Raw genomic sequence first — 18,347 nt, 5'->3', positions numbered from 1 at the left:
TAGAATGAGTTTCTTTGTTATGCACAGATACATTTGTTTTAAATAACTGTGATAAAAATTTATCGAGCTCTATCGAGTGCATTCTACTTTTCTCTATAAATTTTATACGCTCGTCTCGAAGATCGGGTACAAGTAGGTTACTCTCATCATCTTTTGCTGATTCACTCTGATTGACTTCTTTCAGATCGATAGCATCCAAATTAGAGTCTACACACAGACCTCTTATTGTTAATTGTTAAATCAAAAATTTTTGCACTTAGTGGATCCTCTAATTCAGTCACGTTATCTACTTTAGGTACATCATTCCAATCTTTGATCAGTTTAGGCGAATAGTCACTGAAGTGCGGCACCTCTGGAGTATTAGAAATAACGGTCATTTCTGCATTATCTGCTTTAGTCTGTATATTATTTATATCTATGTTTAGGTTCTCTGTATCTTGAGGAGGAGTATCAGGCAATTTTTCATTACCTGGTTTTGGTAAACTATCATTGTTATCAATATCTACATTCAAAATATCTAATTCATGAGGAGCAGTATCGGACGTTTGTTCATTATCTTCAGAAGGAGTATCGGCCACTTTTTCATTACCGGTTTCAGGCATAATATCAGGTATGTCTAGAATCAAAATCTCTGATTCATGAGGAACAGTGACAGATATATTTTCATTATTTGGTTCAGGCAAACCAGCATTCAAATGATAGTCCACATCATCCATTTTGTTAGATGGAGTGTCAGTCATAATTGCTTTTGGCAAGCCAACAGTGAGATCATTGTTCTTAGGAGTAGTAGCTAAGATTTCATTACCATCTGTAGTTGAACTAACACTGAGATCTTTGTTCAACTTAATTGTAGGACTAGGAGGAGTAATAGCCATTTGTTCTTTATCTAGTTTAATTGAACTAACACTGAGATCTTTGTTCAAATGATCTGTTGTACTAGTAGTATTGGCCAGTTGTTCTTGATCTGGTTTAGCTGAAGTAACACTCTGATCATTCTTAACCTTATCTGTTACGTTAGGACGAGCATTAGCTAGTTGTTCTTTATCTGGTTTAGTTGCAGTAACACCGAGATCTTGGTTCAAATTATCTGTAGCACTAGGAGGAGTAATATTCATTTGTTCTTTATCTAGTTTAGTTGAAGTAACACCAAGATCTTTGTTCAAATGATCTGTTGTACTAGTAGTATTAGCCAGTTGTTCTTGATCTGGTTTAGCTGAAGTAACACTCTGATCATTGTTAAACTTATCAGTTATGTTAGGACGAGTATTAGCTGGTTGTTCTTTATCTGGTTTAGTTGCAGTAACACCGAGATCTTGGTTCAAATTATCTGTAGCACTAGGAGGAGTAATAGCCATTTGTTCTTTATCTAGTTTAGTTGAACTAACACTAAGATCTTTGTTCAAATGATCTGTTGTACTAGTAGTATTAGCCAGTTGTTCTTGATCTGGTTTAGCTGAAGTAACTCTCTGATCATTGTTCAATTTACTTGTTTTGTTATAAAGAGTATCAGTCATACTTATATTATCCGCTTTAGGCGAATAATTTAAATCTTTGTTTATTATTATTGTTTTGTTCGGAAGAGTGTCAGCTACTTTTAAATTTTCTCCCTTAGGCAAATTATTCGTGTTGTTCCCCTTCACCGTTTTATTAAAAGTAGTGCTGGCCCCTTTTAAAATTACTCCTTTAGGTCTGCTATCTGTATCGTTTACCATTACCGTTTTATTAAAAGTAGTGTCAGCCACTTTTAAATTTGCTCCTTTAGTGGAACTACTAGTATTATTCACCTTCACCGTTCTATTAAAAGGAGTGCCGGCCCCTTTTAAAATTACTCCTTTAGGTCTGCTATCAGTATCGTTCAACGTTACCGTATTATTTACTCCTTTAGGCAGAATATCAGTTTTGTTGATATTTACTGTTTCATTGGAAGGAGAGACAGCCACTTTTAAATTTACTTTTTTAGGCGAACTTGTAGTCTTGTTCACCTTCGCCGCTTCATTACGAGCCGTTTCATTACGAGCCATTTCAGCCATTTTGGCCGTTTCATTACGAGCCATTTCAGCCATTTTGGCCGTTTCATTACGAGCCATTTCAGCCATTTTGGCCATTTCTTTCTCCTTCCGTTGTTGTTTAATTATTATGGCAGGGTAGTTGAAGTGATCAGCTACGTTACATTTAAACCCAAGTATAGGATTATCGTCTTCTTTTTGAATTGTATAATCAGAATTTTCACCTAAAATAATGATTTATTTTTAAACAAATATAAATGCAAAATTATTCATTAATTTATAATTTATCATAAAATTTACCAATGTTTTTCTCCCCTGGATCATATGTTTGGGATGACTTTATTACATGTGGTGGAGACTGTTTACAAATTCTGGGTTTCATAATCTTGTCAATGTCACTAAAAAAAATACTAATTTAATACAAATTACAAATTCAAACAACTGCTTGTATAGAGAATAGATAACAGATATTTTTTCATTATATTACGTAATACGGTTTGTGTGATATATAAAAGCCGACATATTAGAAAATCGGTTTTTGGTTAGTAATTTTTACAGATTCGAACAAAAAACCACCCAAAGCATTTTTTGACTAAGTTATTTACTGTTAAATTTTATTGACAATAAAACAGTTTTTAATAAAAAAAATAATAGTTGACAATAATTACGTAACTTAAAAAAAATATTCGTTATTTATGCTTAATTTTTACATAGAATGTAAATGTTTTTATGATAGCGAAACAAGTTTTCAATAATACAAATATTTTAAATTATATTTTTAAATTTTTACAATATCCATGTATTGTTTAAAAAAAACAGTATTATTAGATAGAGTAGGATACTAATTACAAACAATTAGAAAATGTGTATTAAAAATGTAAATCATAATCAAAACCAAAAGTCGAAGTTCTAGTTTTAAAAGTAATTAAGAAAAAACTTGTGTTTTTTATTAAAATTGCCATATGGCAAAAATATCTAAATTTATATTAACATATGTTTTTATATTTATATAAAATATTATTATATTTCTTATAACATTATTTTGCAACATATCTAGATTAGATAGCTATCTGGTACACTTAGGCTTCATTCGTCATTTCCAAAAAGTTTCATTAAAGCCGATATTTATTTCTAAAAAATCGGTTTTCAAATTTCATCATTTTCTCCAAAAAACAATTTTTGCAATTGGTTTTTCAAACTCATAATTTCTGTCATAATTATGTATGTTAATTATTCTTGCATGCAAATGCAAATAAGAATTTAAGATTTTATATGATAATCCACTCGCGTATAATTTATCTGAAGAATAACATTTTCAACGGCATGTATTTAATTTTACACTTCCAAATTTTTGTAAATGTAGCTATTACAAACAAACATATATAATTTAAATTCCCTTTGATTTTAGTTTAACATTAAGAATCAAGTGTTTTAAATCATAAGGGTGAAACATGAACGATGTCGAGTAAAAGTTGTTCCTTATAACGCAAAAGTTCATACACATAAGATAGTTATTTCCAAAAGGCTTTGAGCACATACAATATGCTACAAAAAATTTATTAATACCAAACATTTACCTTCTCTTCGTTTTCAAAGATCGAATTGGGGTGATGCCATCAGGATAGAATACGCCTCTGGTCTTCTTGATAGAACGGGCCTCCAGTTGCCAGATCAATGCCCACCCTGAGTTCAATAAATCAGGTAAATAAAATATATATAGGGAGAGTTATATACAAATTATTATATAGTGGCATATGGCATTGTCTACATTTTCATGATCTATCTTTAAAACAAATTGCTGGACCTTCCCGTACCGTAATTAAACACAAATAATACTACTAGTGAGGTGCATGGCATCGTGCCTTTAGGCAAATTGCTGGAACTTCCCATACCGTTATTAAACATCCGAGAAATGAAAATATAGTCAATTTTTGTTTTGAATAATTTCAAATAGATTATTTATTATAAATACATACTGTAAATTTATAAGTGCTTATTAAATTGGGCGACGAGCGTATTCTGCAAACAACTATTTATGTTTATAAGAATCCAAAAAAATTCATAATTATGAAATAATTTCTAAATTATCAAAAAATCTAATTAAAAACCATTTATTTCATAATTATGAAATTTTTTGGATTTTTTTTTAAAAAAAACTTTTTTAATTTAAAAAAATTTTTAGATTTGAAATTTTTTGAAAATATTCGATTTCTTTCAAAATTTCGAAATATTTTCAAATTTCTGTGAAACATCGATTTTTTTTTAAATATTGAATTTTTTTTTAATTTTTCATTTTTTTTTTAATTATGAGAATTCGAAAATTTAATTTTTTTGAAATCTTGAATTTCTTTGAAAATTCTGATTTTTTTTTTTTAATTTCAAATTTACAACATTTTCTGTAAATCATATGCATATTCTTCATGAATATTGAATAAATCCAACTAAAAAATCAAAACATGAAAAATTTAAAATTACGCTATTATACTTTATGTATCAATGTCCATTTTAGATTACAAGAAAATATAGATCAAAATATGTTTCCAATTAAAAATAAGCCCATCTCGGGCACTGCGGTGCGAAATGGCAACGGGAAATCGCTCACACTATTCCCAGAAACGAGTTAGAGTTTAACTCAGCTCACGAAAGGCAGTACCACCCATTATTATCATTATATCAATATCATTTTGAAGTATATCCATATAATTTGAGAACAACATAAATATTAAGATAATTAATTAAAATACTTTATCATGCAAAATATTTTTAAATATATTATATACGCACCTAGACATATTACTAAGATCAATGAGGTTTTCATCTTTCAATATTCTTAACGGGTTCCAAATAATAACCAGCTCCAATTGAAGTCCAGGGTCAATCTTCTCAAATCCTGGATTCTAGATCAAAAATCAAAATTTTTGAAATCCGAAAATTTTTATTAGGAATTTACACGTCAATAAAGCAATCTTTGTCCTTTTACGTTTTTATGAAATTAGAAACGTTGCGACGTAATAATCTTTGAAAAAAACGATTCGAAAATTGTTCAACAATACCTACGAACTTTTTTGTCGAAAAATTATTGCGAACTCATTCATTTGTTTAATTTTTATTGCTTAAAACTTGATTGCTTAAAATAAATAAATGACAACATTTGTTTATGTCGGAGCTAAATCGACAAATGATAAAAATATAATATCGATTCTTTATATAATAATCGATATTATAATAATCGATATCCTATTATTATCATTTGTCGATTTAGCTCTGACATAAACAAATGTAATGTAACAAAAATTATAATTTATAGGTGTGAGTGGCATTATGCCTTAAGGATATTTGCGCAAACCTTTTAACATGGGTAAATAAATCAATCAGCTTAATCAATTGAAAATTAATATATTAATAAGTATACCGAGTTGGTGTAGATCATTATAATGTGAAAAACTATTGCAGGCTATCCAATTTGAATAATTAGTACAAACATAGTTATTTTCAAAGAGTTGTTTAATTATTATACATAATTGAAAAACGAATTCGCGCCTAAATATATTTTCATAACTAAAACTACTTTTCGACGGCTTCTAATATTTCAGTATGTTTATTTATAAGACATAACAAACGAGTCGGATCAACTAAAAATGATTCACCAAAGGAAAAAAACACAAAAATGGATTACATACATAAAAACATCGGGAGAAACATACTCTAAGCTAACAGAAAATAATTTACCCTTAGGTTGGAGAATGGCTTAGTTGAATCTTGGATTCTGAAGTCAAATTTCAAAAACTTTGAAATTCGTTAACCAGCTCCAATTTATGTCCCGTGTCAACCTTCTCAAATCCTCGATTCTGGAGCCAAAACCTCAAAATTTTGAAATCCGAAAATTTTTATAAAGAATTTACACGTCAATAAAGCAATCTTTGTCCTTTAATGTTTTTATGAAATTAGTAACGTTGCGATGCAATAATCTTTGGAAAAATCGTTTAAAAAATTGTTGAAAAATATCTACGAACGTTTTCGCCGAAAAATGTATTGCGAACTCATTTGTTTAATATTTACCATGGTTACTTGATTGCTTAAAATAAAAAATGACAAATAAATAAATTACATTTGTTTATGTCAGAGCTAAATCGACAAATGATAAAAATATAATATTGATTCTTAATTTCTAGGAGTGAGTGGCATTATGCCTTAAGGATAATTGCGCGAACCTTTCAAATAAATATTCAAGTAAATAAATAAATCAGCTTAATAAAAATCAATATATTAATAAATCGCGCCTATTTATGTAATTTAAACAGATATATTTTCATAACTGAAACTACTTTTCGATGGCTTCTAATATTTTCATAACTAAAACTACCTTTCGATGGCTTCTAATATTTTCATAACTAAAACTACCTTTCGATGGCATCTAATATTTTAGTATGTTTATTAAGACATTCACCAAAGGCATTCGAAAAGAACACAAAAATAGATTACATACATAGAAACATCCGGAGAAACATAGTCTAAGCTAATAGAAAATAACACACTTACAATTAGGTTGGAAAATGGCTCATATTGTCAAAGACCTAAATATTTTAAGATGCTTTAAATATCAGGCCTATGGACATAGAGCAACAGAATGTAGAAATAAGATTGATTGTTTAATTTGCACAGAGGAGCATCAAAGATTGTAAGACGTATATAGAAAAAAAGACCAGACCAGGATATCATCATACAAGGATTTATTAAATCACCAAAAAAATTTTAACTAGTGGTGTATAGCATCGTGCCTTAAGGCAAATTGCTGGAACTTTCCGTTCAAGAAATATTAATTTTTTTTTAAATAGATTATTATAAATCATGTTACATTGTCTAATATTTATTTATAAGAATTATATAAACTGAATCACAAAGTTGAATTTATTTAAAGTACGTAAATGAGCTTTAGAACTTCGGCCAGATTTAAAATTTAAATTGAATTATTTTTGATATACAAAAAAAAATTTTTTGGAAAAAAAAATTTAAACGATTTTTTTTTCCAAAAGCAATTAATTTAACAAAATAAGAAGAAAGTTTTTTGAATCATTCAAATCGGATGCTTTAGTTCTCTCAAAAATTGTAATTCTTCAGCAAATAAATAAAACAAAACCAACTATTTTCTATAAATATCTATTCCAAGTTTGATATAAACATACCTTAATGTAATAAATTACAAAAGCTTAAAATTAATATCCATTCGTTCCGTACCCGTATCTTACTCTAAACACATATGACAGTCTCGTCACAATAAACCTTTTCGGGAAAAATAAATCTCTAATAGTTTATCCTGGTAAATAAAAGGTATTGTAAAATCATTTAAAATGAAACTATCGAATTTTGTCAAGTAATTCACTGATATTTTGCGAAAAAGTTCATTAGGATCGCTGAAGAGTTGATAAATACATATATTACTATTCATTATGGCTAAATTATTAGATACATTGCCTACTTACAAAACGATTTATACAACTATATATAATTGAAAAATTTTGAAACGGCATCTTAAAAATTCAATTCAGATAAATAAAATATATATACAAATGACAGTACACGTAAAGAAATTATAAACATTAATCTTCGCACAAGATTTAAATTTTTATAATTCTGCAATGTTATACAACTAAATTAAATTACTGTTAGTTAAGTTATTACGTATCTGTACAGATATTCAAATATTTTATATTTCTTTATACCTATGTTTTTCAAATTATATTTGAAAAGAAACACACAACTTTATACACAAAACTATTGCAATAAAATAATTTATTGTGAGGTATGTTGTTACTGGAAGAGATAATCAAAAAAATTTGGACAAATGCCATAGAATTAATAACTCAGATATTTTTAATCGATTATTGATATCAAATGTATTGATTGACTCATTATCTGCTAATTTTTGCATTATTTAATTAAATTTTGCTTAACCGCCAATCTGTATATTACTTTATAGAAATTATTTCTCTTGAAAATTTATAAAATTAATCTGTGTTCAATTTTATTATTATTATATTTAACTATATTATATTATGCTAAGTAATAAATAAATACCTATATAAAACGAGTATTAATTGTAATACATGGCTTTACTGACATAATTAAATTATACTTTAACTTAAGTAATATTCACAACACACAAAACATGACATATTCATTACAGATTTATAAGAATAAATTCGTTTAGAAAAAGACAAGAAATTACTAGGTAAAAACATGCAAACGTATATTTAAACTAAATGCAGACATGCATTACACTTTGCGATATAGAATAACACCGATGTGAAAAAAAAAATCCAAAAAATTTTGATAATCGGTATTTTAAAAAAAAAATCATATATACAAATTTTCTGTGAAATTCAACTATTTCTAAATAATTGCTAAAGTTGTCATTTGAAAATCTCCTCACGTTTTTGATCATAAATAGCGAGGCTATAAATATTTAATTTATGATTTATAACATTGCATTAGTTCTAAATTTATTATAAACAGTTGCAATTTTACTCTGTCAATATTTAACCATATTTTAGATATTGCCAAAGTAAAATTATAAAATTAATCTAATAAAAAACTAAGTACTGCAGCATCGGTATTATTGCTAAATAATCGCAAAGAATACATAAAAAATCGATTATTTATCATTTTTATTATGTAAAATTATTTTCAATAAATATATATATATAACATTTACAATCAATTTATAATAAATCGTAACTGATAAATATTCGATTTTTTTTTAAATTAAATATATTTTTTTAATTTCACAACCTATAATAAACTATAAATTATAATGTGTCCCCGTTTAATAATTTTGGAAGAAACCCGAAAATATTAGATGGAAAAAAAGTATTTTTAGTTTCCACACATAAAAACCGAAATTACTTTCTTGGCAAACTATTAAATTTTATTACCTGTGTCAAATTTAGATATAGAAAAATTTATTTGTCTTAAGAAGCAAAACAAATTAAGATTCCATATATATGATAATTTACACAGGTCGACCGGTGATGAGATAAATACTTCAAAATTTTTAAGTAGTTTTGAATAATTTTTATCAAATTTTTTTAGCATATCGGTCCACTTGCAGAATTATTGGTCAATGAAATTATATTTTGTATAAATATAATGATACACGTTTATTGTCAAGAAAAAGTGTTTGTCAAGTTAATCGATAGACCTGTGTAAAATAATCCCCAAAAGAAATATCGACACAAACAACACACAGATAGATTTGTTCACAAATTATCAAAAATAATCTTGGATCAACCAAAACATTTAAAAATTGAATTCTAAAAACCTCTATTTCTACGATTCGACGTTAGCAATCCTACCATTTATTAATTCCTTAGCTATATCCTCTGGTGAAAATTGTCCTTCGGCTTTTTGTCCTTGATCCTTCTTATAACTCGAAAAGAAAGTCAAAGCTTTCATAAGCTGATAGCTTTTACTTATTGGTATATTCGAATCGTATAATCGTTTGGAACTCTTGCAATCGACATAGAACCACCAGTTGCATTTCAGAATAGTCTGATCGAATAAGGTTGATTCAGGACACAGGAAGGATTTCATGATGAGTCCATCGTCGGTCAAAGCACAAACATGGAACACCTGGTAAGAAAAGACAAGTTTAAACATTTATTGATGTAAAGAAATGTGCAAGCGGTTCTTTTTGGTTAACAAAGTTTTAAGTACATTTTATCAAAGTCGTCTAACTTGCCAAATTGAAAACATAAACTAGTGGTGCATGGCATCGTGCCTTAAGGCAATTTGCTAGAACTTCCCGTACAAAAAACTAAATTATTTAAAAAAACTTTGCAAAACTTTGGAAAAATTAGTTTCTTGAGAAATTTTGAAATTTTTGAAAAAATTTTATTTTTTATTTTTTTCAAATTTTGAACATTTGTTTTCAGCAATCGCGCTGCATAGCTGATTTGAAGTCGAAATATCGGAACCCATACAAATATTAGGTTGTCAAATATCTCCCTTCCGCTTTTTTGCTATTGGTTTATAATACAAAAAGGCGGAAGGGAGATATTTGACAACCTAATATATACAATTTGTACTTATTATTATAAGCATGCCAAAATGTTCAGAAACTTCTGAAACGTAAAGATATATACAAATTTTCATTTTCGTTTTTTTTGCGATTACTATAACTCACCCTACGGTAAGTTAACAAAATTCAACTAAATATTCATGTACCTCGTATTTATTTATTTAAATTAATAGAACAGTATCTCCAATACATACTCAATAACGTACAAAAGAACATTTGGTAAATTCTTATGAATTTGGTAAATTATTGAAAGAATTGCTACAACTTACAATAATTACAAATATTACTATCTGCTCACTTTTTTTTAATAACATAAATCCCACAAAGTAATATGCCCTCTGCTCAAAGCCAGCTTTTCATAAAACATTTGAAACTTTTAACCAGTGCATTGAAAAAATTAGACAAAAACAAATAAAATTAATAATTTGATAATGTCTTATAATTTCTTCTGCATGAATCAAGTTATTTTTGAATTTGTATATGAATCAAAAATGAATAATAATAATAATATAAAAAAATCAAATTAGTCATCTATTTTTACAGCATGATTTTAAAACCATGAAAAACCCTTTATATTATATGTACTTATAATTAAGAAGATTGGTAGCTATAACTTTGTTAATATAAAAAAATTTTTTTTCTCGATTCGTCAATATACGCTCAACATAGTATACTTGCAGATTATCTAAAAAAAAATACAATTTTTTGAAAATGTTATATGGACTTCCCCCCTTAAGAAACATTGATTGACTATGACCGGTATTTGACCAAGTTGTTAGAACAAAGTTTCTACAATTACAATCAAAAAGTTGTGATTTTAAAAAACGCAAAACGTATGACATATTACCATTAAGAAGTTGTGATTTTGAAAAAAACGTACGACTTGGTCAAAAAACTAAAACCACGTTTGTTAGTACATATTCCAAAAAGCAGCATATTACAAAAAATAAAAATTTTTTTGAACAGCAATGATAACTTAACAGTCCTATAAGCTGTTGAGCTGTTTTGACTTAATACTACTCTGTTCGACAGACGGCAACCCAAACAGTTGTCACATCTCTGTATGATATATTATTACTACAATTTTCACTACTTTCACTTGAAAACATATTGCTATCTATATTTCCAAGTGAAAATTGTTGTCACTACTGCTTGACAATAGGCTGCTCGAAGTGGAATCAAACCCTGGACCTCTGATTCAAGTCCAGTCGTTCTACCCACTTGCCTACGAGCAAGCCTGAAGAAAATATGAAATAAGCCGAAGCTCATAAGCAATTAATTTTTATTTTGAGAATAAATAAATTCAAATAGTTTATAATAAAGTTAATTGTTTGCCATTAATCGAGTATATCAGTAAAGAAAAAAGGCAGGTACAGGAAAAAAACTGGCAACATGAGTTTTCATTTTATTTGAAATATCCGGTAAAAAAAAAATGGAAGAAAGCTGGGTGGTCCTCATATTATGTCCTATAGCGCCTGGACTAATATAGTTTATGCTTTTATTACAAAAATGTCAATAAATTTTCTTCGATATTACTCACCATGCAACCGAGGTCTTCGTCGGCGTATAGTCCAGGAAAGTGCTTCTGGTCACCGCAGTAGAAGCTGGTTTCAGGCAGCTCAACTCTCGACGCGAAATTGTCGTCGAAGTTCTTCTCGTAACCAACTGGATAATATTCACGTGGTGCATTCATCACTTTGTTAGTTGCCGACACCTGCTTTATAAGCAAATACATTAATTAATATACTAAAATAAATATATAGTATATAATAATATACAATTATTGAAAGTATTTATTAGAAAACAGTGTATTGTATTTTTTCGACAAAAATGGGATAGTTTTGACCATATTAAAAAAAATCACATCACATAGGGGCCGTTCAAGTATTACGTAAGCACTATAGGGGGGCGGGTGGGTTGTTGATTTGCTTATTTTGGGTTGACATGGGGGGCAGGGGAGTCTGGATAATGATTACGTCATAGGTAGTATTTTTATTTTTTTACATTAATTGCAAAATGTTTACGTAAGCATGGGGGTAGGGGATAAGAGCTTTGCTTACTTTTGCTGACAAGGGGGATGGGGGGATAAATAATTGTAATAAATCTGCTTACATAATACTTAAACGATCCCATATCAGTATTTAGCAAAATAAAGAAAGGTTCTAATTACATCTATGGGTAGATCAGTACAGAGTTTGCCATACCGTACTGTTTCGCATGTATATTGATTAAGGTTTATACAAAAACTGACATTTCAGAAAACCGGTTTTCGAATTTTAATTTGACTAAAAAACCGGTTTTAGCCGGTCTGCGAATTTTATATTGAAAATAAATTTTTGCTCGAATATTCTGTAATTTATCCGCAAAGGTGTGATTTAGAGCAGTATTTGACTGAATTTATTTTTTGTTCAATTTTATGGATAGTAAACAAAATTATTTCAATTTTAATTCGTTATTCATGCATCATTTATATATATATATATATATATATATATATATATATATATATACGAGGTCTGTTCAAAAAGTACCCGGAATTTTCGTTTTTTCAAAAAAATATTTATTTATTCGTCTACATTAATGTGGTCCCCTTCAAAGTAGTTCCCCCCAGATATAATACACTTATGCCAGAGTTTTTTCCAATTTTTGAAGCACCCTTGATATTCACTTTTTGATATGTCCTTGAGCACTCTCAGCGATTTTCTTCAATCGAGGAAAACCGCCGTCCTTTCATGGGTCTCTTCAACTTTGGGAATAGGAAAAAGTCACACGGAGCCATATCTGGTGAATTTTTGCACTTTGCAACACTTTATTTCATTTTTTACGCAAAATTTAATACAAATTCTTTGACTTTTCAATTCTTCCATTGTAAAAATCGCCGAGCTCAGAAAAACACGTCGAACCTTAGCGACTACCACAGACAAAGTAAACAGTGAATATAGCTGAAAATTTCATCATACTTTAGGGGCATGTATACCAACACAATAAAAAAAATTTTGACAATCAGACACTCCAGACCCGCGAAATTTAATTATTAGTAATTCCGGGTACTTTTTGAACACACCTCGTATATATATATATATATATATATATATATATATATACATATATATATATATATATATATATAAAAATGAAAATATTTTTATGATAGTGAAAGGAAAGTTTTCGAATAACAAAAATAATACATTTTTAAATAAAAAACATGCATCAAATAAAAAAAATAAAAAAATATTAAATTCGGATATTGTCTGTTCCAAGCAATTTTAATTAATTAATTTTAAACATTCGAATTGTTTTTTTTTGTTTAATAAAATATGATTTCAAAAAACTGAGAACGTCTATCGAAATGCTACTTAGACGTGTCCTTTGTTTACCACTAAATTTTCTGAAATAGAAAATACTCTCATACTTGCGACCAAATTATGCTTAATTGTTTTTTAAAGCCTGATATAATAATTCTAAGTTTTTGTTCTTTTATTTGTAGCTTCAAGAGTTTAAAACTCGTTTTTTTTTAACTTTAGTAGTGAAAGTTACTTCTTTAAGAAAAAGTCACACTGATTTCATTTAATATATACATTGTTATAAAAATCTAAATTATTATATACAAAACCTTTCTGGAAACCATTGCAGACTGATAAGATATCAAATCTATTGAAGCGATATGATTTCAAGAATCAAAACGCTTTCATCTATCTTTTATATTTGGCTATATTTGCCATTTTCTATTTATACAGTGAAAACCGACTTTTTTCACTAAAAAACCGGTTTTCGAATTTCATAATTTTCGCCAAAAAACCGTTTTTTAAAACCGGTTTTTGAAAACCGACAAACCCTAATATTGATCAAGGTCCTGGATGTTATTATTCGAGTGATCCCTACATTTAACAAACTGCTAACAAAATTTGTCGAACTTTTTACATAAATATTATACACAAATCTAATAATACTGTTGTATTCTTCAAAATTTATAATTTCAAATCGATAACTTACGACTTATAATTACTACCGAGTTATAATTTAGGTGACTTTTTCTCAAATTAAGGAACCAATATAAAACCAATTCTCACGTTGTTATGGCAACACTATGTTTTGGTGCTTTTTTTCATATATGTTGGTAGTAAAAACTGTCTAAATGCTATGTATTTGCTGCGCAATCATCAGGCGTTTTAAATGTACAACCTAAGTTCACGTACGTGTTATCATGACGCATCAGAAAGATGCAGTTAAGACAAAATTCTTTTTTGGATGTTTGTGCGTTTTTAAAGTTAGGTTTTATATCTAAACTACTTGACTGCTGATTAGTTTTTGGCGAAGGCAGGTCTATCCGTTCCGAAGATACGGGGTAAAATTGCCAAAAATGGTAACTCAGTTTTTAAGATAACGGAGCGTCCGATTTTAATAAATCAAAAAACATTTTACTTGTATTGATAAGATGAATAATTGATCGGTTTCGGAGATCTAGTCAAAAAGTTGAAAAAACGCCATTTGGCGATCAAAAATGATCATTAGGCATATGTAAATCAAATCATCAGATATTTTATAGAAATTTTTTTAAGAATAAGTATAAATTTTATTTACATTCCTATGGGTTCCGTACCAATGTTTATCCGTTAGACGGCGACGCGGCGCTTATGCGCTTCGATATTTTGTCTCTATGTAGTTAAAGCAGTACGATTTCTCTGATAAAAAGTTCAAAATTTCCAAAATATTTCAAAATTATCAAAACATTTTTTCAAAAAATCTTATTTTCAAAAAAAGTAAATTTTTGTCAAAAATTTATAGTTTCTCATAAATCTAATTTTTTCAAAGTAATTTTTTTTTTAAAAATGTTAATCTTTTAAAAAAAATTTTTTTTTGGTACAGGAAGTTCCAGCAATTTGCCTTAAGACACGATGCCCCCACTAGTTTATATGTATGTTATTATTCACTTACGTTACCAGATGTTATATTATTTAGCAGTTGTAATAGATATTGTAATTAAAAAAATTGTATATATAGTTAATTGTCTTAACGATTGTTCCAAAATATTATGGAGCTACAAAAAGTGATTTAATTAGAAAAAATCATTGAAGTTTGGAGTAATGCCACGTTAAAACGTCAAAATTGTATTATCAAAATGTCTTATTAATTATGTTAATTACATACAGAAATCTAAAAGTTAATGCAACTTGAGGAAAAACGCCACTTACATCTAGAAATGTCTATAGAATTCCATGTCATTAACAAACTATTCCTTACAGTTTACTTATAGTGAAGTTAATTATAAAGCAAGCAACTCATTGAATTATAATATTGAATGTCATCTTCATGATTTTTTTTATGGTAGACAATAAATTAAAATACAAAAGAACGGAAGTCAAATTACTCATTATTGAATAACTGTTTCTATACAGACGTAACGACGATTCAATTAAACCATCGAATGGTGTAACTTTCGCAATACAACATTTACTTTTCATGTATACCAACAAATTGCATAACGATTATGATTAATTAGTTATTGTTTCTATATACTACTTAAAATCAATATTAGAAATCTTTCGAAGTTGACTTTAACGTATGGCTTTGATCAGTCGATTTGCATTTGTATTTGCGCAATAAGAGAAATTATGAATGAAGAACATTGAATGATCACATGGTAATTATTTTATTAAGAATTTGAGTTTTTGTTTGTAATTATTTCTGTACGTAGTAGTTTAGCATTTTAGAAATATAGGTTGTGTCATAGTGTTTTTAGGTTTTTCTAAATCATATTCATTTATAATCGATTGCTGCCGAAACCAGTTGCGTTGCTGATGAACTTATTAAGCACGCGATCCATTTTTTATTTATTATTTTCTGTAACATTAAGTAAGAGATATTGATTAAGAAAATTAAATACATTGGATAGTAATAGGAACAACGTTTAGTGATTTACTATAAGCAGTGATCAGAAATAAAATACATTTCTATCATATTGTCTTTATATGAAGAGGAAATTTCCATATGATTTATATTAATTAGTTAACTGATCAATGGAACAGTTTTCTATTCTATTATTATATTTATTATTATTATTATATTTTTTTATTCATTGATTTATTTTTTCTTTTAATAATTTCATTATTATTATTTCTATTTATGTTATTATTATTATTATAGTTAGTTATTTATTTTTATTTCTTTTTTTCCTTTACTTTACATTATAGATTTGTTTAGATTATGTTCTTAATGTAGCTCATAGAATTACGTACTTTATTCTGATTGTTACATAAATAAAAAAATTGTCTTTATAGTTGGTTGGAATTAGTTACATCATAATATTCAAGGATCACGTAATTGTTCGAGTGTCGTTAAAAAATTGTCAAGTTTTTGTCTATATTTCACAAAGAGTTCATTTCATTTACTATAAATTTTAAAATATAGATAATTAAAATTTCCAACCTCCATCATCCATATCAAAATCGTAAAAATAAATTCAGCAATTAATTACAAAAAATCGAGTCAGACGACCACAACGTGATATCTTTTGAAATTTTTTTGAATTTCTAAATTTGGTTCTGGAATTTCGGCTAAAACGTGAACAAAAACTTTTGAACATATCTGCTAATTCTCAAAAAACGGTTCGGACGATCGTGTTGCCAAACTAATCAAAGCTAGTCATTGTCGAATTTCATCAATGACTTTCAAAGTTATAAAATCCTTGCATCCATTTTTGAGAAAACGTTGACAAAAGTTCAAATTCTGGCTCTCATACACTTATTTTTTTCAATATTGGCATTAAATGATTCGAAATATCTCACGTAGAAGAATACAAAGTTAGTATTTCGGATTTTCTAGCAAAAACAAACTTGAAACATAAATAATTGCAACGTAAGCCTCACACTAAACATTTATTAATAAGAACTTAGAATAAAAAAAAAATAAAAAAATATTGGTATAATTATTAATATATTTAAAATACCTGTTTATGTGCGATTTTTTGTGATGGCAAGACAATCGGTCTAAAAGTCGTCGTACTCGTAGTAGTTATCGGCCTCCTCGTAGAAATTGCTACTTTATGTTGATTCATTAATTGCTGTTGCCTCAACAAAATTGCTGCTTGTATCGTCTCCACCGAAATATTTGTAGCAGCAGCCAAATCTTCAACACTATGACCCATGAGATGAGTACCATTCGCCAAAAGTTCGGGTTTGATCTCCAATTTGGATAAAGCAGGACCACTTAAGGACGTTGGTTCCGGGGTCACCAATATTGGGCGAGAGCTTGAAACCCATTTGACTGGTGGCCGAGATGGTAAAGGTTCTTGCATTGGATCGATTGGACGATGGTTTGCAGGAATTATGGAGTTTTTGACTTGGTTCTCGAGGCTGTTGTCGACTAAGACTGTTGGACCGGTTGATATGCGAGATACTGCTTCGGGCATCGCCTATATAATATATAATAATAGTAGAAATAAAGCTACGTAACATTAATATTATAATAAAAATAAATATGGATAAAAGTATATTTCAAAGTAAATAGACTTTATTTTTAAAATATACTAATTTAAACAAAAAAAATATAAAAAGGAATTACAATTCAGTTTTCAAAACTCACTATTACAATAACAAATTAATATATTTTGAAGCGATTTTAGAAATATTTAAATAAATGAATACAAGTAAAATGTTTGAACACATGTTGATCATTAACATTGTGAAAGCCTTTAGAAATTCATAATATATTTTTTAAGTCTTCGTGTGCATATGGACCTGCAGAGTTACCCACAAAGCTTTTATTTTTTAATACTTTGAGTTTTTCATTAAAAAAGTTGAAGAAATCAATTATGCATAATTAATGAAGAGACACAACATAATATTTTCTAGTAAACTTTTTTATTACCTGGAATGCCGGAACAGGAACTGCCGGCCTGTAAACCGGAGCCGGTTTACCAGATTTCCCGCAACGGAAGACACTTGGAGAGGTCTCGTGTAGTTCCTCATACTCATCGGGAAACTCTGATGAGCTTGCACCAATTGTTGAGCCTGTTGGGCAACTGAAATTTGGGCAGCACTTGGCTGAGCTTTGGACTCTTTCAACTGCTGTGCAGCCAATGTGCTTTTGCTTGAGCTGCTAACTGATCTTGAAGCTGGGCTTTCGCTTGCTGGGTGAGCATTTGTGATTTTGCATGTTGGACGAGTTGAGCTTGAAGCTGAGCTTTGTCTGCTGGGAGAGTTGGGCTTGCAGCTGAGCTTTTGTTTGCTGCTGAGCCTGAAGCTGAGCTTTGGTTGGTTGAGCCA

General features: G+C 28.7%; 1 protein-coding gene across 1 annotated transcript in view; it reads right to left on the bottom strand.

The window, feature by feature from the left end:
- Positions 1-3,658: 3,658 nt before the first annotated feature.
- LOC113374769 overlaps positions 3,659-18,347 on the bottom strand; it is a 36,021-nt gene continuing 21,332 nt past the window's right edge. Inside the window, exons 6-11 of the mRNA XM_026614738.1 lie at positions 18,000-18,329; positions 17,030-17,494; positions 11,624-11,797; positions 9,359-9,635; positions 4,791-4,903; positions 3,659-3,689 (exon numbers count right to left, since the gene is read on the bottom strand). Coding sequence (XP_026470523.1) covers positions 4,890-4,903; positions 9,359-9,635; positions 11,624-11,797; positions 17,030-17,494; positions 18,000-18,329 — 1,260 coding nt within the window. The 3' untranslated portion in view covers positions 3,659-3,689; positions 4,791-4,889. The remainder of the gene's footprint in view (positions 3,690-4,790; positions 4,904-9,358; positions 9,636-11,623; positions 11,798-17,029; positions 17,495-17,999; positions 18,330-18,347) is intronic.

The sequence above is a fragment of the Ctenocephalides felis genome, unplaced genomic scaffold (genome assembly GCF_003426905.1).
Source record: "Ctenocephalides felis isolate EL2017-DRISC unplaced genomic scaffold, ASM342690v1 CF-g0.4_SCAFFOLD_01886, whole genome shotgun sequence".
In the NCBI taxonomy this organism is placed as follows: domain Eukaryota; kingdom Metazoa; phylum Arthropoda; class Insecta; order Siphonaptera; family Pulicidae; genus Ctenocephalides; species Ctenocephalides felis.
This window is presented reverse-complemented; position numbering and strand designations above follow the sequence as displayed.